General features: G+C 32.5%; 3 protein-coding genes, 1 long non-coding RNA gene and 1 pseudogene across 9 annotated transcripts; all 5 read right to left on the bottom strand.

The window, feature by feature from the left end:
- Nucleotides 1-1,427: 1,427 nt before the first annotated feature.
- Nucleotides 1,428-9,604, bottom strand: LOC100815769 (N-alpha-acetyltransferase 35, NatC auxiliary subunit). 5 transcript variants are annotated; one of them, XM_041008161.1, is made up of 16 exons: nt 9,249-9,603; nt 8,972-9,039; nt 8,656-8,811; nt 8,072-8,239; nt 7,399-7,549; nt 6,859-6,938; nt 6,034-6,303; nt 5,813-5,956; nt 4,810-4,929; nt 4,394-4,492; nt 3,889-3,945; nt 3,463-3,670; nt 3,135-3,253; nt 2,834-2,902; nt 1,912-2,010; nt 1,428-1,835 (listed from the first exon to the last, which is right to left on the bottom strand). In XM_041008161.1, exons 1-16 carry the CDS (start codon nt 9,346-9,348, stop codon nt 1,599-1,601), a joined length of 2,145 nt encoding a protein of 714 aa, XP_040864095.1. In that variant the 5' UTR covers nt 9,349-9,603; the 3' UTR covers nt 1,428-1,598. The 5 variants fall into 5 exon arrangements, 3 of the variants coding, with proteins under 3 accessions (XP_040864095.1, XP_006594252.2, XP_006594250.2); XM_006594189.3 differs by having other exon boundaries at nt 3,463-3,667; nt 4,810-4,944; nt 9,249-9,602; XM_006594187.3 differs by having other exon boundaries at nt 4,810-4,944; nt 9,249-9,602.
- Nucleotides 9,605-10,539: 935 nt separating this feature from the next.
- On the bottom strand, nt 10,540-11,299 carry LOC121172663 (uncharacterized). Its single transcript, XR_005887863.1, has 2 exons — nt 11,212-11,299; nt 10,540-10,977 (listed from the first exon to the last, which is right to left on the bottom strand). It is a non-coding gene; the product is annotated as an uncharacterized lncRNA (long non-coding RNA).
- A 79-nt stretch (nt 11,300-11,378) lies between these two features.
- Nucleotides 11,379-14,803, bottom strand: LOC100802609 (G-type lectin S-receptor-like serine/threonine-protein kinase At4g27290; annotated as a pseudogene).
- Nucleotides 14,804-14,828: 25 nt separating this feature from the next.
- On the bottom strand, nt 14,829-15,909 carry LOC121173277 (probable glycosyltransferase At5g20260; the record flags this gene model as incomplete). The annotated part of the gene is made up of 1 exon (XM_041007935.1): nt 14,829-15,909. A coding segment is annotated over one exon (654 nt), but the record flags the coding sequence as incomplete, so codon positions are not given.
- Nucleotides 15,910-19,226: 3,317 nt separating this feature from the next.
- LOC100816304 (xylogalacturonan beta-1,3-xylosyltransferase) lies at nt 19,227-22,996 on the bottom strand. Of its 2 annotated transcripts, XM_003542599.5 has the most exons (4): nt 22,389-22,996; nt 22,111-22,262; nt 20,818-21,181; nt 19,227-20,018 (listed from the first exon to the last, which is right to left on the bottom strand). In XM_003542599.5, exons 1-4 carry the CDS (start codon nt 22,776-22,778, stop codon nt 19,347-19,349), a joined length of 1,578 nt encoding a protein of 525 aa, XP_003542647.2. In that variant the 5' UTR covers nt 22,779-22,996; the 3' UTR covers nt 19,227-19,346. The 2 variants fall into 2 exon arrangements, with proteins under 2 accessions (XP_003542647.2, XP_025980919.1); XM_026125134.2 differs by lacking the exon at nt 22,389-22,996 and having other exon boundaries at nt 22,110-22,262.
- Between the last annotated feature and the right edge of the window lie 693 nt (nt 22,997-23,689).

Consider the following 23,689-nt stretch of genomic DNA (forward strand, 5'->3'; position numbering starts at 1 on the left):
ATCATTCTATTCTTTTTGGTAGAATAAAGTTTCTGCAACTTTCGGAATTCGGATTCACCCATGTCATTTGGAAGATATCGGCGAAAAGTTTCGTCTTTTCAGAAAATTTCATGTTACGTATCGGCTTCTACTCCAACATTCTTCTGATTTTTTAAGGTAATAAATGTAAAGAGATTTTAACTCATGTATAGTCTTTTAATCCAGCATTCTCTAAAAAATGATTTTAACTTATAAGCAAAAAGTTTACGGAAGAAACTTTATTTATTTTTTCTTATTTTCTTTTTTTATAAGCATTTGAAGAGAAAATTATCTGAGCGACACATGTTCTAATATAATTTTGTTTAACTAGAATGAATTTAGAAATGTATCCTGATTATGATTATCGATTTAAAACTAATTTAATTAAAATTAATTCTACAACTTTAAAATAAACAGGCTCTAACAAAACTGACTAGAAGATGCCTACCAATTATAAGCCTAGTCCTGAGACTATGCTACTGCTACTGTACCGCACTGCAGACTGCAGACCCACGTGATAGCCTATTATCTTCACATTTCAGCTACCAAATACTGGAGTACCAGATTGTAAATTGTCTGTGCCTTTTTTAAGAATAAATTAATAGCATAATAGCACAACTATGGTAGGGTTGCTCAACCTTTTTTTTTTTTTTGAATTTTATAAATATGAGATTTAAGAATTTTGAACAATTTTTTTCTCCAATATTGTAATCTTTAAGAATTTAAAATAAGTCCTACAATTTATTAGTAATTTTTAAGAACCATCACTTATATAAGCAATGATTCCTATATAAGAAACCATCCTTATATGTCAATTGCTCAAAATGGTGTGTATATATATATATATATATATATATATATATATATATATATTTAAAACCTTCATCATTCAAAATACTCTAATTAAAAGTATATCTAAAAAAATTTAAATAACTAGATAAGTTATCAAAAAATAAAAATATTTTATTTTCTTATAAACTAAAAGATATTTTCTTAATTCACCAAAAAAAGAGATATCTTAAAAAAAATTTAAAAAAATACTACAGGCATTTTTCAAAACTTATTAAACGCATTTTAAACATAATACCCCAATTACTCCGATTTTAATTTCTCTTAAGCAACATCTTGCATTCAAGTCCAAGTCTTGTCAATGGAAACCATATACTAAGAGAACTTTGTCCCCTTAAATGAGTCAAGTTGGCTCAAGTCTGATTAATCGAAACTCTCAATGGAACTTTCCAATAGCGCGAGTCTAAAAAAAAATCTAAATAAATTGATAGTACATTATACAAGCAACTTAGAAGCATTGCCATTTCAGCTTAAAGCCTTAAACAAGTTGCCCCCAAGTGTCAAGACACTCAAAAAAATGTTCTCTCTTCAGCTTTTAGGGTGCAGCCATGGAAGGAAAATTACCATAAATATTTTTATTTATTTATTTATCATAAAAAAATTACAATTTCAATCCAATAATATGAACCACAAAAATTGTTTGAATAAATACTAGTGTTACAACTGCTAACGCCACAACTCATTTGCTCCTAACACCCTATAACATGTTTCAAAATTGGTTGAATCTACTATCAGGATCTCTTCACAATAGCAGTAGCATAGAAAGGATGATGACAGAATGTAAAAGAAATCTTCAACTTTGGATCAAGGGCTCCTGCCTGACAAACATTCAAGGCAATGCTGTTGCGTTCTGCTACTTGCTCTACTCTGCACAGCTCGGCCATTGTGTCAGGGTCATTGGCAAAACTACTTTTCACCTCTTTTGCTATCCTCTGAGCTTCCTTGAAGTAATCACAGATAGCTAGGGTCTGAAGGAGAAACAAACAAGTAAAAAAATTGTCTCTAAAAGCAACACCACATGATAATTTTCAAAAGAATACTCACAGAGAAGTTAGCATGCATAGTTGACTCCTTGAATGACACATATGAGATGTGATCAGGAACGCAAGCTTTCTGTAAAAGCTCGAATTGCTGAATAAATATCTGGAGAAAAGTTTATATGTTAATTAAGTTGCAAATGAAAAGCTTGATTAATAAAGTACAAAATTCCATGGGTTAACCATCCACAAATTGGTCATGAACTACGTATACATATTATTGTTAAGTATAAACAAAGATTCCGTTTACTGAATATCTCTGGATCTTTTAGATATTCACAAAATATACTTGGATACCATAGAAAAGCCTCTAAATGCAGTTTAAATAATTTATTGAAGGTTTCTCCTTATATTTTGGCAAATCTATACTTGTATATCCAAAACTATCTTTTCTTATCTGCATGACAAGATTACAAGTATTCAACTATCTTATCAGCATGACAAAATTACATGTATTCAGGCAAAAAAACAATATTAATAATTAGTTATACATAAGATATATTTGTTTCATCCAAGCCGGAGCCATGAAATGGTGGGAACTATGAAACCACAATTTAGTATATGATGTATGGGAAATGAGTATTTGATGGTTCTAAAAGACAGAAAAACGGACTAGGATTTAGGACCCGTCTGAAAACTCAATCCAACACTGGTAATGAAAAGATTCATCATTGAAATTTAGTGGGGTTTGATTACATGCCAAAACTGAAATTAGTGAAAATTTTCTGAAAGCGATAAACTAATTGAAATAGTATCCATTAGTGTAATCTTATTATATTAAATATTAATACACTTAAAAGAAACCAAGCATTAAAGTTTGGCACTGTTTGTAAACTCAACATGCTAAGTTTTAGTTTTAGCAAAGACACAACGTTTTTAATGTTTTTAATACATTTGAAATTTGTATATGGTGAAACAGAAAACCTTACCTCATGCTCTGTATTGAAAGGGCTTTGCAGTGGAACTATTCTGCACTCATTCCTCAAAGCAGCAAACATCTAAAAAAATAATTGGATTGCTGCAGAATGTAAGTCCACCAAATTGGATCAAATAGCAAAAGAAAAATACAAGGTTAAAGTAAATTATCATACATACAGATCACATACAGACTACTAAATTCTAGAACCGACAGACCTGGAAGGAAATTTTCAAGCCATTAATGTCTCACATCTCTATTCCTAGATGAAATAATGAAAGACATCATCATTGAGAAAATATAGACAAAATTACCATGCTTAGTCCTTCAGCAAGATATATTTGGCTTTGAAGAAACATAACAGCTGCTGGGATCTGATAATCAATCTCCCCATCCTTGAAAGAATCCCTTTTTTTCTTTGTCTTTTTCTTAGCTGGTCAACAGGACACAGGTACATATTGAAGTCAGAGTCAGCATAAGCTTATTTTTTCTTCTAATAACCAAATGCACTATTACAAAATTCTTAATCATACTACTGTGAGAGTCGTTAAACTGTTGCCAAAGATAAAGCAAAGTATTCCCTCTTTACACATATAAATCACTTTTCTTAATAAAAACTCTTGATGAATTATTGTCACATACCAGAGTCACTGCTCATTGCCATGCGGAGATGTTTCTTCTCAGTGAGCTTGATCAACACAACATAAATATACCAGTATACCATGCAATAATCATGGACAGAGTAGAGTTCCAATTCAAATCCCAAATTGAGAAATCGAAACGCTATCCAATAAGTTTGCTCTTCTACCCATGCGAGAATATGTTGGTATATTTTGAAACATATTTTCTGCTAGAACAGGAGCAATATTATAAATTAGCAGATGAATTGTAGTTTAGAGATAGCAGCTAATAGACAATCAGCCCATTTATGCCCATGAAAAGCATGTGTGCTGCAATGCAACACAAGAAAACTCACTTCCACGTGAGTTTAACATTATTTCTCAAAGGTTTCTGAAAACTAACTTTTTAAGGAGCACCAGACAATTGGTAAACTAACAAGCAACAAACCTTATTGTTTGAAGTTTTTGAGGCTTCTTCAAACTCTCCTTTAAAAGTCATCTCTAGCTGCAGAGTAATGCAAGATTAACAGATTAATTTTAAATGTACTTCCGGGCAGTCATAAAATATATGTATTTGCATTAACCATAGAAGCTTAATCCCACACCCAATGCCGGGATATCTTGACCATTTAATCCCTTCCCCTATAACAAATTTCTATTGTATTCTTTTTGCATTTTTCAACTTTTTTTTTGTGTTCCTGCCGTCAAATAAGAAAAACAAATACTAGTAACTCAAAAAAATCTAACCCCCCCCCCACCCACCCACCCCCACAAAAAAAAAGGTTTCTCTCAGAGTAAGATAATGTATTAAATTAAGAAGCCTCCATGAAAACCTTCCTAAAATTTAACTCAATTTCTTAAAGAAAATAAGACATGTTGATTTTACAGCACAAGAAAGAAAAAGGGGGAGAGGAAGCTTGTAGTATACTCTGGAAAACAAGCAAAGGACACACCTGTACATAGGTGACATGCCAGTCTTGTAACATTTTCCCTAGCTTACGCCTTTGCCAAGCAGCATTTGTACAAAGAATTTTGAGTAAATTTATCACCAACTGCATGCATAATACTTGAACAGATTATACAGTGTCTAACTAAATCAATCATGAATGGTGCAGCCATTTCTTAGGAGGACAAGAATTCATATGGGAATGATATTGTCCTTGAGTCAGAAAATCTAGGTTGATTATAAAAACTAACAAAATTAGATAAAAGGAAGTAATTGAGCCTTGATAATTTCAGGTAAAAAGATTATCATCATCGTCATCGAAAGTATGCATGTCTATATAAGTTCAGGAACACATACAAAAGAGTGAAAGGAGTTATGTTACGTAGATCATTAATAGTATGCCAATAGCTATAACTGCGTTACCTGTCCTAGTTGCACCATAAATTCATTTTTCTGAAAGTCATAATTCTCTGTGACTCCAGGTAATCCAGCAGCTCCAGTGATCATAGAAAACATAGGATCCCGACCATAGAGTTTCCCATCCTGGACCAGCAGAAGCTGATAACAAGTTTTAATGGTTGAGGTTGGAGAACAGAGCACAAAACAATAGTAGTAAGCACAATTCTGCTACCATGCACATCTAGCATGGCCTTACAGGTATGGACATAGTGACACAATGGACCAATAGCACAAAGACAAGCATCAACATTCTAATAAGAAGCATGAAGACATAACAAGTGTTACTTTGTGTGTCTCTAGCAACCCATAAAAGGTTCTTCCAAAAGTACAAGTGTTAGAAGAAATCAGGTGCTGTGCTTAGCTATTAATAATAGTTCCTTCAACATTTTTACTAATAGATGCAAGCTTTATAGTGATGTCACTCCCTAATATTCTGTTCAACAAGGTAAAAACTCTGATAACATATAATACTCATTAACAGTGCCAATAATCAGGTTACAAGTAATACATGCTTACCAACTAACACTATCACATAAAAAAAGGGCAACCCAATGTTATGAAGGTCCCACTGTGTGTGAGGTTCAGGGAAGGGTCAGACCCACATGGTCTATAGCAGGCACAGCCTTTTCAGGAGGCTGATTCCTCGACATAGAAAAAACTAACGTACCCTAGTGTCTGGAGGAGGCTCCTTGCCATGCAAAGTATGGGGGAAAGTCATTGTATGCTGTCTTGCCCTTGCATATGCAAAGAGGCTGTTTCCCTATTCAATATATTAAATAGGGTACAACGGAAAAATTCACATTTTCATAAAAGACTATATTTTTCTCTTCCTGGCTGTGTCTCCTAAGAAAAAAAGAAAAAATCTAATTGAAAAATACTCAAATTTAATTAAATAGCTAGTCTATGTAGAAAATTCATTAAAGTAGCTATAACAAGACAGTCAAATCAAGGAACATTCAAGATCCACCTGAAGATGAGCTCTAGCAACCAAATCAGGTCGAGATTTCTGGAATTTAACCACAAAGAGTAAAGCAGCTTCTAATGATGGGTCCAATGAGTAGGAACATACAACGTCTAGGTCTTGAAGGAGTTTCATGAAATATTCAAGGGCCTGGAAGAGATAAAATGGAAAGATTATAACAATGAAAATAAGTTTCATGAATTAAAAGCATACCTATAAACACTTACCTTTTCCCAAGAATGAATTTTGATTGACCGTGGTGGTGTTGGGGCAGATAATCTACAGTTTAAACTAGCATCAAAGCCAATTGGTTGACAACCAGATGCAGTTGTATTGTCTAAGTTTTGCTCAGAAATTCCATGTGCATTAGCTCTAAGAAACTCCGAACATTTTCGAATGTAATCAATCTCTGAAATGCATGAAGCTATGTGTTTTCTTGCTAACTCCAAACCCCTTCCTTGGGGTCGTTTCATAGACATCAAAAGATGGTAAAAATGCTGAAATAAAATCATGTCGTGAAATTTCAGTCAAAGAAAGCATGCATAGTTGACAAGAAAGAATTGAAATTGCAATGAAAGTTGAATAAGCACAAGATGGAAGCACAAATACACTAAATGACTAATAAAAGTACCATCAGGGAAAGCCACTAGGATTAGGGTAGTTGCGAGGGGATTGGGTAGTTTGGAGGTCATACATTTGAACCTCCATGAAGCCATTATGACCAGAATAGTGACGATGTAAGGAATACAAAAGGTTCCAGTTATGGGTACCCAAGTTTTAAAGCCAAATGCATAATATGGCATATATGGGCATTAGGAGTAAGGACATCCTCAACTTCCTTTATCAAACTAAAACTATGCTAATCAAGGAAATTTCAAAGGGTTCATGATAATTTTACAGTGCTTATCATCTTATCTTTGACATGTGTGGATTGATTAAATATATTAGTATGCTCACTTACAAATAGACAACTTATGTCTAATGCATAAATTATGCATGTATAATTCTACATTATTTGCATAACTTAGAAGAGAATAAACATAGGATAAAACCTTACGAAAACGTAATCGACACAACAGCGCTTTGCAGTAGCCTTCTTCCAGATCAGGATTATTTTGAAGTGGTTCAATATCTGCAACCAAATAGCTCACAACTAAATTAAAAGGAATCAGCATATGTCGCACCCCTTTGTGTGACTGGGGGAAAAGGCAAGACGATTTTGAGTTTGACATTATGAAGCTTAGAGACTGTAAAACAGAATAGTATTTGGGCATTATGAACAACATTATTCAAGGATGGCATAATGCCATCCACAACAGGTACTTACAACATTTTACATATGAATACAAGACTCCCTGATGCAAAACTATTTGAACCTTACGACAACTTTGATGAGACCTCACCAACAAAACAAAATGTAACTTTTTAAATTTCAACAAGCAATTACCTTCTTTTTTATAGGGAAATTTGAAATATATTATCCTATAAGACAGCCCATAGCATAAGATATGCTAAGTGATTGCAATAAAAAAGTTAGAAACATAACCTCTGAACACACCGGTAACAAGACCTATCTAAGAAAAAGCAATTACCTTCTGGCACTCTTCTTTTTGACGATGAAACCTTACAAGCACGCAATTGGCGAGATATTGTTTCTTCGACAGCATTTAGCATTGATAAACACTTTTCATCTCCATCTCCACTCAAAGGAAGGCCATATGCCATGGTAAATAGATCCTCTTCCTGACACAAATAAATACGACCATTTTTTAATAAAAATGCTATGAAAGAATGTGCTCAAAATAGAAGGACAAATAAATATGATCAAATGTTCATAGAAATATACAGCTTATAAAAAGTACATATATGTAGAGCATGTGTTAGGAAATCAAACAACTATGGCCACATGTCTATATGCAACCATTTAGAGGAAGGCTGCATGTCAGTGTAAATCAGTAAAGTGACACATAAAGATCACAACATTTAACCATAAAGTGAGATCCGCACAAATAAATTGAAAAATATTGAACATAAAGATTCGTAAGTCCTAACATTTTATTCCATACTTTTCTTCCTAAAGTTATTTAATGAATGGCAGCAGGACGATAAATAATCACATTCTTCCAAAAAAAGAAAAACCATTATTTATTTGACCAAACAAAAGAAATTAAAATTTTCAGATAGATAACGACACAAAAAAAATGTTTATATACAGTAGAGATTTTAAAAATAAAAATAAAAATAAGAGCTGTTGGAATACTTTACTTCATGTGTTCGAGCTTGTGAGACAACTGAAAGGATTGCTTTGCAGGTTGCACGTATGACTTTACAGTAAGAGTGCAACAGGGCATGCGACGATGTCCTTTCAGGTCGTAGGAGATAGAGGCAAGAATAGACAGTTTGTGCCAATGAATGACCCTTGTGCCATGTTGCCTGCAAGGTCAAATGACAACTAACATAAAAGAGAAGGAAGATACAAATGAAGACTTGTGTATAACAGACAGAGCTATTTAACACAAACAAATGTTACAGCCGTTACTATTTGTGTTGTGTATTGCTAAAAATTGTGTTTATATAAGTTCTAATTTTCTATTTGACAAAAAATTATGCTTATTGGATGAATGTTTTGCAATACATCTCAGAGGGGGGAAAAGCAAGTTTAAGAAATAAAGAGTAAATTTGGATGTAATCAGATAATTAAAAAGAGAATAAATTATTGTGCATTAACAAATAAATAATGACTAAAGAGCATCATATTAAGATTGTACATTTGTCAGCCTCACAATGCTGATGTTTGAGTATGTTTTGGAGAAAGAGAGGAATTTTTCAGCCCCCTTGGAAAGAGATACCTCACAGGCTAGTAGATGGTCCATGATGTCAATCATGCATCGAACATCGGTAGTTTTATCAGCACTAATAGGAATTGGAGCAACACCATTCTCAATGGCTTCATCGAGAGAGTAGTATGTACAAGCAATACCAGAATCCATCTTCGGGTCCATTATCTGAAAAAACATTCAACAAAAAGCAATTTGTACAAGTTAATGATACAGAAAACAGAAAACAGCTCCTCTAAATAGTCTACCTCTAGACATTTCTCATTCTTAAATATCTATAAGAAAAATTATATGATTGTGTTTGTGTGAATAGATATAAAAAGAATACCTCCAATGCAGACATGGCGGCAAAAAGATTGAAGTTGTCTCCATGAATAAGCTCTCCCTCTTGAAGATCTGCCAATGCAACAAGGGAAGTTAAATCAAGAACCACAATAGAAATTGATATTATTTAATATTCTAGTTTATAAAACACAAATTTGTTAAGCAAAATAACGAGGAAGCAAGTTTGACACAAGTATTTTATTTAATTAAAGAGTTACGTATGAAGCGATCAAGTACTGTAATAGGTAAAAAAAAAGGAAGAAGCAGTGCATGTTATTGACCTTGGCAGGCGGCTTGGAGGAGAGGGGAGACATCGGCCCAAACGGAGTTATCGCCGGATGGAATGGAGGCGCGTGGAGGGAGGCTGCCATCCTCGGCCATGTCTTCTTCAACCTTCAACCTTAGCTTGTGATTGTGAAGGGACTAGCAAGTGTTTTTCACTTTAGGTTGAGGTTTTGTGTAAACACTGAAACAAACTCACACACTCTCTTTGCATCCGTGAACGAGTTTGGTTGAGTTTTGAAAAGCTACATGTCAGTGTGTGTGCTCTTAATGGAGGGTTTAGTTGTTTAGGGTATGCTATGGAATCAAATCCAATCAATCAAGGTCTTTGCATTTTCTTCTCCTTCTATTCTCTGTTTACCTTTTTCATTTTTCATGGGTTGAAATACATTTTTTTTCTTATAATTTAATTTTTTTTATTTTTTATTTTTAATCCTTACAAATTATATTTTTTTATTCTTGTGTTGTTTTATATGACGTTTTTTTGTTATTTAAAATATTATCTAAAATACTTTAAGAATTAAAAATAAAAAATGATAATTTACAAGTATTAAAAATAAAAAATAATAATTTTGTAAAGATAAAAAGTAAAAAAAAAAGTTAAATTATAAGAAAAATAAATATTTAAACCTTCTTCATGCGCTGAATTTGATTTGATAAAAATCATGAATAAATTAGTGAATAAAATCTCCATAAAAATCATAAATAAAATGTATTTATATGATGCGTTGAAGATATGCCTAAATACATGTAGTATGAAAATGAATAATTTATTCAGTTTTATATATAGAATCTGAAAATAAAAATTTAACAAGCTTCTCTGCTCATACATTTCCTCTTCTTTTGAAAAACATTTTTCTACGAGAATCTCAACCACTAGCATCAAGAGCTTGGTTTCTGAAGGACAAGTGAAAAATGAAAGTCGAAGCAACTTTATAAAGCATGATTTGAATAGAAAAGTATAAATGTATACTAATATATAATATTATTATAGCGCATTAATATATTTAACTTATAACCATTTATTTATCTCTTTTATAATATACTCTCTTTTATTTTCATTTCTAAAATTAATTTTAATAAATTGTTTTAGAAAATGGTTAATATTTAATTATCGTTATATCATATTTAAATTGTTCATCTTCAATTCAAAATATAATTTATGAATTTAGAAATATTTAGTTATTATAATAAAATTTTAATTATATAAAAACAAATATCGTTCTGAAGAAGCTTAATTCGCATCTATATCCTATTGCAAATTGCAATTAACAATTAGCAATAATTGTGTTCATAGATAGAAGTCTTTGCTTATTTCATACGTGTTTGTATGCATGCAACAAAGATAATAAGAAATAAAAAAAGAGCTCGTAATATCCCTTTCACTAATTAATTATGCATGCTTAAAGAAGGACGTACTATATCCCACATTTGGAAGATGAATTAATCCTTAACATTTTCCAGCCTTCCTTTCCAATCCTGCATCTAACACTGTGATGGAAAGTTCATTAACTGAACACAAGTTGTGATCTGCTTCAAATGCAACATCGTTTTGGGTGTAAAAGCCCGGAACCTTTGGTTTTGGCAACAATTTATCACCATTCAACATTAAAACCACTAATGACATGTTGTTGCACGCACAATAGGCCTTTCATGAGGCGTGCATTTTTCTTCTAACACATCATCTAGTATTTCCAACGTCCTCTCTTCAGTCCATAATCTCCATGCCTAAGATGGTAACAAGTAAATTAGTTAGGTTGGAAATAATTCAATTTAAACTAAAGGTCAAAAGAATTAATAAGTTGCATTGGAAATCATAGAAGTGCATGGTTACATTTTCCTATAAAATCCTTCTTTCTACTTTTGATTCTTTAACCACATTCTAATCAACAGGCCTACATTCCCAAGAAGATTATTGTAATTTTCGGGGTCGGCAAATTCCCTGTTTTTGTTCCCACTTACAATCTCTAGCAGAATCACTCCATAGCTAAAAACATCTGACTTCAATGAGAAATGACCACGCGCAGCATACTCAGGAGGCATGTAACCACTGGCAATAAAATTTTCATAGTAAAATAATCAAAAGTTGATACAGCAATATCAAAAAGTCATAATTAGATAGAAACTAACTATGTTCCAGCCACTTGATCTCCGAAAAATGATCGAGCCAGGCCAAAGTCTGATATATTGGGATCCAAATTGGCATCTAGTAAAATATTGCTAGTTTTTAGATCTCTGTGAATAATCCTTAACCTAGAGTCTTGATGAAGATAAAGAAGTCCTCAAGTAATGCCACTGATAATGTGGAAACGTTTTCGCCAATCTAGCAACTTCCTTTTGGTTTCATCTAGTCAAATACACACACGTATTAGGAATAGCAGATGCAGTCTCCATAATTTTATAAACAACAAATAAGCAATAAGAAGATTTCCCTAGATGTTTAGAATAAAATTGTAAGGGCTCTAACCAAAAACAAAGTAGTCCAAGCTTTGGTTGGGCATGTATTCATAGATCAGCATTTTTTCTTCTCCTTCTATGCAACAACCAAGAAGCTTTACAAGATTACGGTGCTGAGGTTTCGCAATCAATGCCACTTCTTTTTTGAACTCATCCAACCCTTGTATTGACTTCTTTGAAAGCCTTTTCACTGCTAACACTTTCCCATCCATAAGTGTGCCCTGTAAAATAATCTTCTGCTAGTGTTAGAAAGGTTTTAAGGAAAATAGAAGTTCCTGATACCATTTTTTTCATCACCTTGTATACTGGTCCAAATCCACCTTCTCTGAGCTTATTTTTGGTTGAGAAGTTTTCAGTGGCATTAGCTAAGGCTGACAAAGCGAAAGTTGGCAAATCAATGTCTTCTATTATCTGTTTACTTTTGTAATGCTTGTTGTAAATTTTTCTTGCAGCCCCTGATTGGTTGGAAAATAACAGTACATAAACCCTTGGCATGACGTATAATATGTAAATTTTTTGGTGCCTATTGCCTGTATTAAATGCTTAATTTTATCAATATACTTACTTTGATTTTTAATTATCAATATGCACACGCACGTGATGATTAATCCAAAAGTAGTCACACCAACAGTGATTCCTACTATCTTTTTCTTGATGTTTTCATGGCCAGTTGCAACATGATCTAAAAGATGCAGAGCATGATAAGTCACCACTGTTACTAAAACAATTCTATTTCAATCAAGTGAGTTTAATTTCAGTAGAATGAGCCAGTTAGAAAGGCAATGTATTTAATTTGAAAAATAAATCCCATATAACCAATAACATCCATCACTAATGACTTTTATTTAATGTATCCACTTAAGCATGGAATTTCAAGCTGCAATACCAAAATGTTGTCATGACCTTACTCTGCTCCCCTCCCTTCTCTTAGAATAATGAAATAATCAACAAGAAATATAATGTGGAAAAGGAATGATGAAACAAAAGCCTAAAATTAAAAATAAAAAAAAACAAATAAATAAGATTGAATACATAGATCTGAAGCAGGGACTTTGATATAAAGGTCTTGTCCCCATTGAGAGAATTTCCTCAAGTCAGCCAGGTTATTAAACCAAAGTAGACAGCCACTTCCTCCACCACGAACATCTAAACTTGCATATGCTAAACAAGAACAGTTTTCTAGACACAACTTGTGACAATCCTCGAGTTTCATGGTCTTATTAAACCATGATGAAGATGTGTCTGGCAATTTCATCTGTGTGTACTTTAAGAAGCCATATGTATAGCCGTTTTTGCAATTAGACTTGATCCTTGGAACACAACCGTTAGACCAAATTGATAAATTCCAGTATTGAGGGAACTTGGGAACACATCCTTTCACACATTCACAAGTGGAATAGTTTCCTTCATAACTGCATATAGAATTTGTACCACAAAAGGCGTAATTTTCGCATTGATCTTGCTCCCCAATGGAGACAACTTTCCGGGTGCTTATTTCAGTTGTCCAAAACAAACCCTGCCCAGTACCTGAAGGAGCCAGTGTATATAAGCTGAAGACTGATCTATCAAGAAGCTCGTACTCATAATACACCTCTTTTTCATTGATCACAAATTCCTGCAACGATAGATGATTTGGACCTGGATATCCAACTATAGACAAGCCATTCCATGGCACTATCCTTGTTTTTATATCAGGTACCCTGAATATAACCATTTGAGGATATCCTCCTAGGTCAATTTTTACAGTATAGTCTCCCTCAGCAGGATTCTCGACACTTTTCCAAGATAATCCATATCTTTCTAGACCAGTCTCTAAATTCCATCCAAGTTTCATCCCTGGGACGATTGTATCGGATAATCAAAACTCTGCCACAAGACGCTGTCCTCGTTAGTTTCCTGTCCATTTCTCACTACAAAATTTCCCAAACCCAAGAGCCGTGCTTAATATGTTGGATGACCAAATGGCGCTGTTTGTAGCATTGAGAAGCACAAGAAACCCTTTCTGGTTGAGTTTTAGGACTCCTGATGTATTCTGGAGAGGTGTATTTCGGTTAGCCACCCACACCACTGTTAAAGGGGATATATTTCTGTACCATATACCCAAGTATCGTCTTTTTGAATCGCCAGGACTTAAGAAACCCACTTCGGTAATTCCACTTGCTGAAACCAAAGTCTCACCATCTCGGATTAATTGATCCACTGCTAAACTGTCTACTGAAGTGGAAGTGCTAATCATTCAGGAGAATAATAAGAACCATATAAATAACATTGTGATGATAACTGATAAGGAACCAATGGCTTCTAAATTACATGAGTAAGCATGATGCTCACTTAATGTTTCTGCTAAAGTAAGCGCTTTTAACCTGCAAAGTTTTGAGAATTGATGTGGAATTGGGGTGTAAGGGAAGCAGAAAAGCATGCTACAATGGTATATGGTTTGTAGAGTAATACCAACTTACCAAGCATTGTTGTCACAATCATAATAGATCTCCTTTTACAAGACCAAGACTTTCCATTCAAGGTTTCAAATTAAAGTTGTTATCACGTTACGTTTTTTGCAATTAGGGACATTGCAGATCCTTCTATGCCGATTGTGATTGTTGCGGCGTGAATGTCTTGCAACTCTGCACAAAACTATACTAAATGTGATACAGAGATAGGGGTGCAGAAAGCAACTATGACTGGATCTAGCAACAAGGAGGTGCGGGAAGGAAAGTCAAAAAGAGTCATCACCAAGCCTGCATACCTGAGGGATTATGCGTGACCAAGGCTGAGCTGGCATGAAAGGATTTGCTGATGATTGTTGTCGAGCATCGGGGGACAGCAATACCAAATCTGTTATGCTTGTAATCTTTTCCTATAACAGAATCACAATTCTGTTAGGAATTTAGACTATAAATATAAGCAATGTAATAATATGCAGATCAATGAAATACAATACTTATCTTCCAATCCTCTTCTTCTAAGGAGGCTCTGGTCCTCGAAACCAGAACAAGCTTTTGCTTATCAAAATGTTTTGAAAATTGGCAAATCAACGTCTTCCTTTCTCAGTTTAATTTTGTAATGCTTGCTGCCTTGCTGTAAAGTTTTTTTGTTGTCCCTGATTGGTTGGAAGATAACAGTATTTAAACTCTGATGTACCTGTCTCCTCCAGGTTCAATCTAATCATGATATTGGTACAAAGTAACTCTGTTGGAAACCGAGAACACACACAAGATGATTATTCTCCTCCTAACACGATTTATTTCATATCTAAGGGCTAACCAGGAATCGATCCCTCGACTACTTGGTAAAGGAATACAATTCACTACCACTTGTGTCAACCCACTGTAAGTATGATAAAATAGCCAAAGACAAGTAAAACTAGCCAAAGCATATGATAAAATAGTTTCCCCAAGCTCGGAAGAATTTTATAATTGATGAAATTAAGAGTAGAACCTTGATCTGCTTGTTTGTGTTAAACTTACTCCAGGGTCAATATATGTAGTTTTTACATTGCAGTCATGCACATTTCATTAACTTTTGTACACGGAGATGAATGATCAAATATTAATGGTATAGCCTGATATTGAGCTGTCTAAGCCATATCGAATGAAGAATCATATGAAACACATTAAACGACTTGGCTGGTCGATTCAACACAAAATGTCTTTGAACTTTCATCACTCTCTTCTGTAATTTCAAGTACTTAGCATGTGGAACATTTTTCAGCATTGTCTTGATTTCAGCTATCCTTCTCGAGGGAATATGCAATGAGAATTTACTCCTGTCAAGAACATCACTAAAGGGAAGTTGATAGTAATCTGAAACAATTACAGGGACACATCCTATATTGATGGACTCCACAATCCGAGGACTTGCCACTTCATAGCCACTTGGGCACAAACAAAACTTGCTTTGTCCCATGAGACCGTGGTAGTCAACGCCTTTGGGAAGATATTCATGCACTTGAACTTCTTCATCTTTGTCTTTCCAATGTTGTAGTAGTATCTCCCTAATCCTACCATGAACCCCTCCAGCAAAAAAAGCAAGTATAGAACGATTATTAGGGTCAAGGCCAAGAATTGGTGAACTCAACTTAAAACCTTGTAAGTTCACTTCAGGCATTGGCACATCTTTTTCAGGCTTAAATCCTTCTGACTTGTTGGCATTATATAACACTCTTATGGATAAACAGGTCAATACAATAACAAACTCCTTAAATGTAAGGGTAAAAATCACGGGTCATTCAGACCAAAGAAATAACTCTACTATAATCAATAAAGGTACAAGAAAGTCTTCAATAAGTACACTGGAACGTGCTACAAACCATCAAATCAAAACAAAGCACAAATACTTACAAGAAATAAAAGAAGATGAAATCCAAGGGAGAATAGGAAACACTTATTATGTTCTTGAAAAGCTCTTTGCCTGATTCCGCTCGTGAGATATCTGGTGGTGCCTGCAACAAATGAAACATATATTACCCCATATTTTGCATCTAACATCACAAAATTAAATAGACTAAATTTATAATTTGGTATTCTAAATCGATAATTGATGCTTATTTATGTTCACTTTGAATAAACTTCTTCATAAACATACGAAAGAAAACTGTAAGCTTTTTTTAAAAAAAAAAAATTCTATAAGCTAAAATCAACTTACTCACATTAGTTTTTAGAGAAGTAAAAAGAAAGAGTTTCTATAAAATTAAATGCATAAATTGTTTTTAACTTGTAGGAAAAGTTGAAGTTGTTTTGCTTATTTATTTTCTTCTTTTATGAGTACTTAGGAAAAAAATAATCGACAAAGATTAATCTTAATGACATTTTTTTTTTGAAGTATATGATGTGAATTGTTACCCAGTCATGACAAGAGGCTAGAAAATGATCTGCTCCTCTGGTCCTGTTCCAGTATGGGTACCTGTGGGCGATGATGTTGGTATAATCAATGGTGATCCACATCAATTGATCACGAGAGTAGGTGGTGAGAGGGTTGTATACATATCGCACAATTTGGGCCACACTTATGGGTAGCATGAAGACATGGGCCTCATCTGGATTTCAGACCCAGAATGGGCCTTTTCTATTGTCGATTTCGGCTATTAATGTTCCTCGATGCCATAAATTGAGGCATTTAATATATTTATTCACCTTTTTCTCTAAGTACACTCCCTTTACTAGTATAAATACTCACTATACTAAAATATCCTTATACCATCATTCAGGAAAGTACATTTTAAAATTGATGTTTAATTTTTTCTATTCCAAAAAGTACTTTCTGAAACACAAAAATTTAAACTTCATTCTTGAATGTACTTTCTAGAACACATAATTATAGGTTTTAGAAAATACTTTCCAAAATACAATTATAGGTTCAACAAATTTTCAAAAGTATTTTCCAAAATTTAGTGGGAAAAAAATGTTGCATTTGTTCTAAAATCCAAAAAGATGATCATTTTAGTAAAGTGACGGACAAAGAAAGCATTCTAATGTGTCTATATCCCACTACTTGAACCTCTAACCAAATTATACAACATGTACAAACCATGTATGGAGATTCAAAACTTGTAAGCATTTTTCCTAGCTTGTAGCAAGATAATAAATCCATTAGATAACTAAACCAAGATTGTGAGGTAGAAAGAAATGTTTTATTGCCATGAAAGTAAAAAATGGAGTGAAACAAAGGAAGGATTCTAATGAAAGAAAGACGGAATGTTTTGTTGTCCCCAAAATAGAGACAATTTAAGCTTTGTTGGTAGCCCACATGTTTTTTCCCAAGTGTTGGCTTAAGTCCTTTCCTAATGGAGATAGCTTAAATTTGATTAGAAAAATCCCAAATGTTTTCTTTCCCTTTCAAATAGGTGATGATGTTTTTCAACTCCTGCCATATTGATTCATTCAACAAATTTCCTACAAAACACAAGCAACTATCCAAGTTCAAGTGTAAAAGTAAAAAAAAAAAAAAAAACCTAAATAAACTAAGCTTTTATTCAAAAATTAACTATAATGAACATAAACAAAACTCAAAAGGATAAGATATATCACATAATTACACCAAAAATAACTACAAAATGTAGAAATACATGAAAATTATCATGATGATAAATAATATAACTCGATAATGCTCAATGCAAAAAAAAAAAAAAAAAACTACCAGTGGTGCCTAAGAAATTAGGTAAGAATTATAATAATATCATACTAATTTAAACTTTTTCTTACCCATAATGATATTGTGCTAGATAACATTCATTCTTAATTATGAGACATTCATTCTTAATTATGAACATAAACAAAACTCAAAAGGATAATAGATATCACATAATTACACCAAAAATAACTACAAAATGTAGGAATACATGACAATTATCATGATGATAAATAATATAACTCGATAATGCTCAATGCAAAAAAAAAAAGAAAAAACTATCAATGGTGCCTAAGAAATTAGGTAAGAATTATAATAATATCATACTAATTTAAACTTTTTCTTACCCATAATGATATTGTGCTAGATAACATTCATTCTTAATTATGAGACATTCATTTTTATAACTTTTTTTATAACAAAAATTAACTCAAATCGCATACTAGTACATTTAGGATTGGGTTGAAAATTTCAATCTAATCCTAATACCAGTCCAACCCAACTTAACACATTTTTTGGTGATTTAAGAAGTGGATATGAATCCTGCACCTTCCAAATTTTTAAAAATCCCAAATTACTTTTCTTCATATTATATCATTTTAGAATAGACGTTCCATAACATTAAAAAATAACTTTTAAAATAAGTGTTCCATAATAATAAAAAATAAATTTGCCTTTCGGAATAAGTGTTATATAACAATAAAAAATAATTTCGTCTTTCGAAATAAGTATTCCATAACAATAAAAAATAATTTCCCAAATAAATATTTCATAACAGTAAAAAATATCTATTTCTCAAAATAGGTGTTTCATAATAATAAAAAAGTAACTTCCGGAATAAGTATTTCATAAAAATAAAAAATAAATAAAACTTTTAAAATAAATATTGTATAACAGTAAAGTAAAACAGTAATTTGATATTTTCAATTTAATAGAAAATAAAAATACACATATTTAATATCCCTACTTTCAAAGATGAGTAGGATATAAAAAGTACAAATCAAATAATATGTTATTAACTTTAGTGAGAAGAGAGAAACTATAAGAAGTAAATTCATAAAATAAATAGAAGAATGATAAGTATTTTTTTTCAAAAAAATCATAATTAGTATGTTTGTAAAAATTGGTTGAGAAAATATAATTAAAAAATTTAGCACGTGCAAAGTTTGCGCATGATATAAAGATCCTTATATAAATTAGAACGATATTAGATATTTATAAATACATAATTATTTGAATATATAGTAATATCCATGATTGTTTACACACGCACAGGCACATTCAATATATATATATATATATATATATATATATATATATATATATATATATATATATATATATATGTATTGTAAAAATTAAAACTAATGAATAGATATGTTAGAAAATCATAATAATATAAAAAATTATAAACTTAATATCTGCACATGATGAAAAATATATACTAGTTTATAATTAACATTTGGTTTTTACTATAAAATACAACTAGCAAGGGGAAAAAGAATAAGAACTTTCTATCTAGAATCAACAAGTTTAAGGTTTAGCCTTCTGAGCCAGATCGAGTGAAGTATCATATGCATTAGATCAAATGGCTTTGCTGGTCGATTAATTGTAAAATGCCTTTGAACTCTCAAGACATTCATTTGCAGTTTCAAATACTTTTTCGGTGAAACACTTTGTAATATTGTCTTGATTTCTGGAATTTTTTCCACTGGAATCTCTACTGAAAATTGGCTCCAATTCAAGACATCAGTAAAGGGTGGAGAGTAACTACTACTAATTAACACAGGCACACACCCTGCATAAATTGCTTCCACCACTCTTGGACTTGCAACTTCATAACCACTTGGGCACAAGCAAAACTTGCTTTGTCCCATTAGTTTGGTATAGACTTTGCCTTTTGGAAGAGATTCATATATTTGGACATCATTATCTTTGTCCTTCCAATGATTCAACAAGATTGTTCGAATTGCACCATGTTCTCTACCAGCAAAGAAAGCTAAAATGGTACGGTCATTTGGGTGTTGTCCTCGATTGGGTGAGCCTAGCGTTCCCCTAGGTAATAAATTCACTTCAGGTATAGAAACATCTTTGTTAGGTCTGAATCCTTCCGAGGTGTTAGCATTGCATAGTACCCTGATAAAGTTCTTGAAGAGTTTAGGATTGGCATACGAAATTGTGGGACCCTGAATCATCATATAAAGCTTATGTTACTAATGAATATCATTCTTAAAACAAAATTGCTAATCACAACAATAATGAAAATTTCCTTAGCTGGCACCTAAGTGGAAGAAACATGAAATAATAAAAAAAAGAAAGTAAAATAAGTAGCTTACTAAGGGCTGGAAAACACTAGAAAAAAAAGGGTTAGACTTGTTTCTATTGTTATAGTCTTTATTTAGCTGAAATTGAAAGGTTGATGACATAAATATTGTGAGTATCTATGGTAGCAGATAAGATAATTTACTAAGGTTTAGACTTGTTTCTGTTGTTATAGACTAGTAATTTATTAACTTTTTTTGTCCAGTACGAACTTAATAAATAATATTTTTTATTAGTATATAACGTGTTTTACACTAGATATATAGAGATGAAAGTGAAGTGTTTTGGGTGAATGTGCGGGAGTCTAATTAGGTTACAGACCTTATGACTAAGCATGTGATGCAAATGTATAATTTTTATTTTATTTGTAATGCTTTAAAGGCGAATCTTGTTGGAGTATGATTTCCTGGAGGTTTTAAGCTGGTTAATATATTTCATTGACAAACACACACACTAGATATATATAATTTTTTTGTTGCAGAATCATCAAGCAAAGCATTTGTTTGCTTTTATAATTCATAAATTTACTACTAACCACTGTAATCAAGTAATTAGTAATCAAAGTACGAAATATATGTTTGCCCCTAGTCTCAAATTAGTATAAGGAAAGAGGAAGTAATTAAGAAAAGCAGAACTATACATAGATAAGATATAATATCTTACCCAATCATGACATGATAGTAAAAAATGGTCTGCCCCTTCAGTTCTATTCCAATAAGGATACTTATGTGCAATAACCCTGATATAATCTTCCACCAAGAGCTGAATAGATTGGGAGCCCGGTTGCCTTAGATTACGGTTGTAAACATACTGAACAATATTAACTATACTGAAGGGAATGAGAAAAACGTGTGCCTGGTTAGGATTTCTAGCCCTGAAGTGACTCCACTTATGATAGTTATCCATTTCATCAATAAATTGGCCTTCAATTGAGTATATATTGTTTACTGGTCCATAGTGCACTAATGGTTGTTCTCCCTCCTCATACACCCACACCTTGAATCTCTTTAACATCTCTTTCTGGCTCCTGTTTAATTAAGGTGTTTTGAAAAAAAGAAAAAAATATATATTGTTAGGAAACCCACTACGTACGATTTCTTCTTGTCACAAACTCCAATACATGCATTTTGAGTCAAAGCAAGAGTAGATGCACACGGTGACATTATAATGAATATAAATGAAACATTAAAATTGTTAAATTATAAAATTTTGACCAACAATTTGACAGCGTAAAAAAATTAAAAGAATACTTTCTCCATTCCGTTTTATTTGATGTTCTAGAAAAAAAAATTATCTCTTTTTAGTATATCAATAAAGTATTCAATATATTTTTATTCTATTCTTAGCTTTTGTTTGGAAGGAAAAATTAAGGAGAGGAAAGAAATATGTGCAAAGTAAATGTATCTAACAAAATTTAATTCAATCACATTTGATTTATTTCATCGTAATACCTTATATAAGAAGCGAAGTTTAGAATCAATCATATAAACAACTTGTTAGTTCTATTTCTTACTTATTTACATGCATATATTTATATTTTTCCTAGGAACACTTCTATTTCTATGATAAAAAAATTCAATTTCTACACATTTGTCACCTTTTTCTTTCTTTCTTTTATACCAAAAAGGAACTTTAATCAGGAGTAAAAGAAAAAAAAACAAAAAAGAAAAAGAAAAAGAGAATCTAATCTGTTTTGGGTAAAAAGAGGCAGAGAGAGAAGAAGAATATGATCTAATTAACATCAAATATATTAGAAAATTATAATTATTACATTTCTCAATTAAGAAATTCCTCTGCCAAAACTTAACAGTGAAACAAAATAGGACAAAACCAGTGTATAAAATGAAGATTGATAAAATAAACTAGAATTTGAGTACAAAATTTGCATGGAACTCCAAAACTTGAACACAAATAGTCTAGAAAACGATGGGTTTCAGAAATGTTCACAAACTTAACTGATGAAACGCGCGTGCATTCCAGTAAATGGATCTTTTGGGGACAATTTTCTCCCTCGTTGGTGAAGTATAGTTGATAAATCGGGCAGATTCCCGAATTGATGCCCGTGCTCGAGCTAAACCTTCTTCTATTTTATCCAAACTAGGATATTTCTGCCATAAGCAAAACTGAAAATTAAAGGGTAGACAAAACAGAGCACATAAAAGAATATCCTATATAGTATACACTTGAAATTAAAGTAAAGAAACATTCTCCGAACACTTTAAGGTTGCTTGTACCTTAATAACGCCACTTAAAACAGTACTAGTGTTATTGTAGCTTTCATTTGCAGGAGCAAAGATGGAAAGAAGCTCAAGTGGTGGTGGTGGTGGTGGTTGTGGTAAGGGAGAGGGAGAAAAAGTGGTTATATTTGTGTGGTTGAGTTTGATAGTGGAAAGGAACGAAGGAGGAGGCAAGTGGGTAACATAATTTTGTTCCTTCCGGGGAAAGAAGATGAAGAAAGCAAGAAAGAAAAACAGGGGGAGTAAAAGCCCAGAAACGGGGCATCTGAACCATTCCATTGCCTTTAACTTCGACAACCTTTGCCTTATAGTTTCAATGGTGTAGATAAATACATGGAAGTGATAATTGAGATTGAGACGCACCGTAAGGAACTTGTCCAGAGACATGTGCTTTTCGTCCTTATGTAATAAATTGAACGGTCAGAAATCGGTTTTTAAGTTTTACAGTCGTTTTGGGCGCGTGAAAGTTGAAACGGTGAAACCGTGAAAGCAAAAAAAAAAAAAAAATGTCTCTCCTTGCTGACATTAATGAAGTTGGAGAGATGCTCAAGTAAGAGGAGCAGTGGTGGTGGTGAAGGAGAGGGAGAGGTTACATTTGTGTGGTTGTGTAAGTCTTTGATGGTGAAAATTATTGAAAAATACTCAAATGTCACATCTGCTGCTGTTTCAATCTTTGAACTGTGAAGTATCTATTAAATAATTTGTTAATTGATTTTAAAATAAAATCTAACATAAATGATCAAATTAGGAGGCAAGTGGGTAACGTAATTCCGTTCCTTCCATGGAAAGAAGATGAAAGAACGTAACAAAGAATAAAACGAGGGACAGCCTTTGCCTTGTACTTTCAAAAAATAATTGATACACAGTTTAAGAAACTTATCCAAAGTCATTATTCTAATTCTTTCTCGTCTTTATGTAAAAAATTAAACGGTCGTAAATGCCTTTAAGTTTTAGATTTCAGCACGTGAGAAATTTTATTGCATAATGTCGGTGAGTTTCTATAAGCATAATTATATTCATCATACACACATTTAATATATTCTTTTTTTCCACAATTACTAGAACGAGGGAATTGTTACTGGAGTGACTACAAAAGTTAAGGATAAATAACTATATATGGCGTGTCCTTGTAAAAAGATGTTTTTACGCGCATGCCCCCTTTTTTATGCTCTTAATCAAACGATTTTTTTAATGTTTTTATGATTTTTATTTTAAACCAAACACTGTTTTAGCTCTTATTAAGATGAGTAAAAGTAAGTAAAAACAAAAAAATAAAATATATACAAATTTATTTTTAA

The sequence above is a fragment of the Glycine max genome, chromosome 13 (genome assembly GCF_000004515.6).
Source record: "Glycine max cultivar Williams 82 chromosome 13, Glycine_max_v4.0, whole genome shotgun sequence".
Lineage (NCBI taxonomy): Eukaryota > Viridiplantae > Streptophyta > Magnoliopsida > Fabales > Fabaceae > Glycine > Glycine max.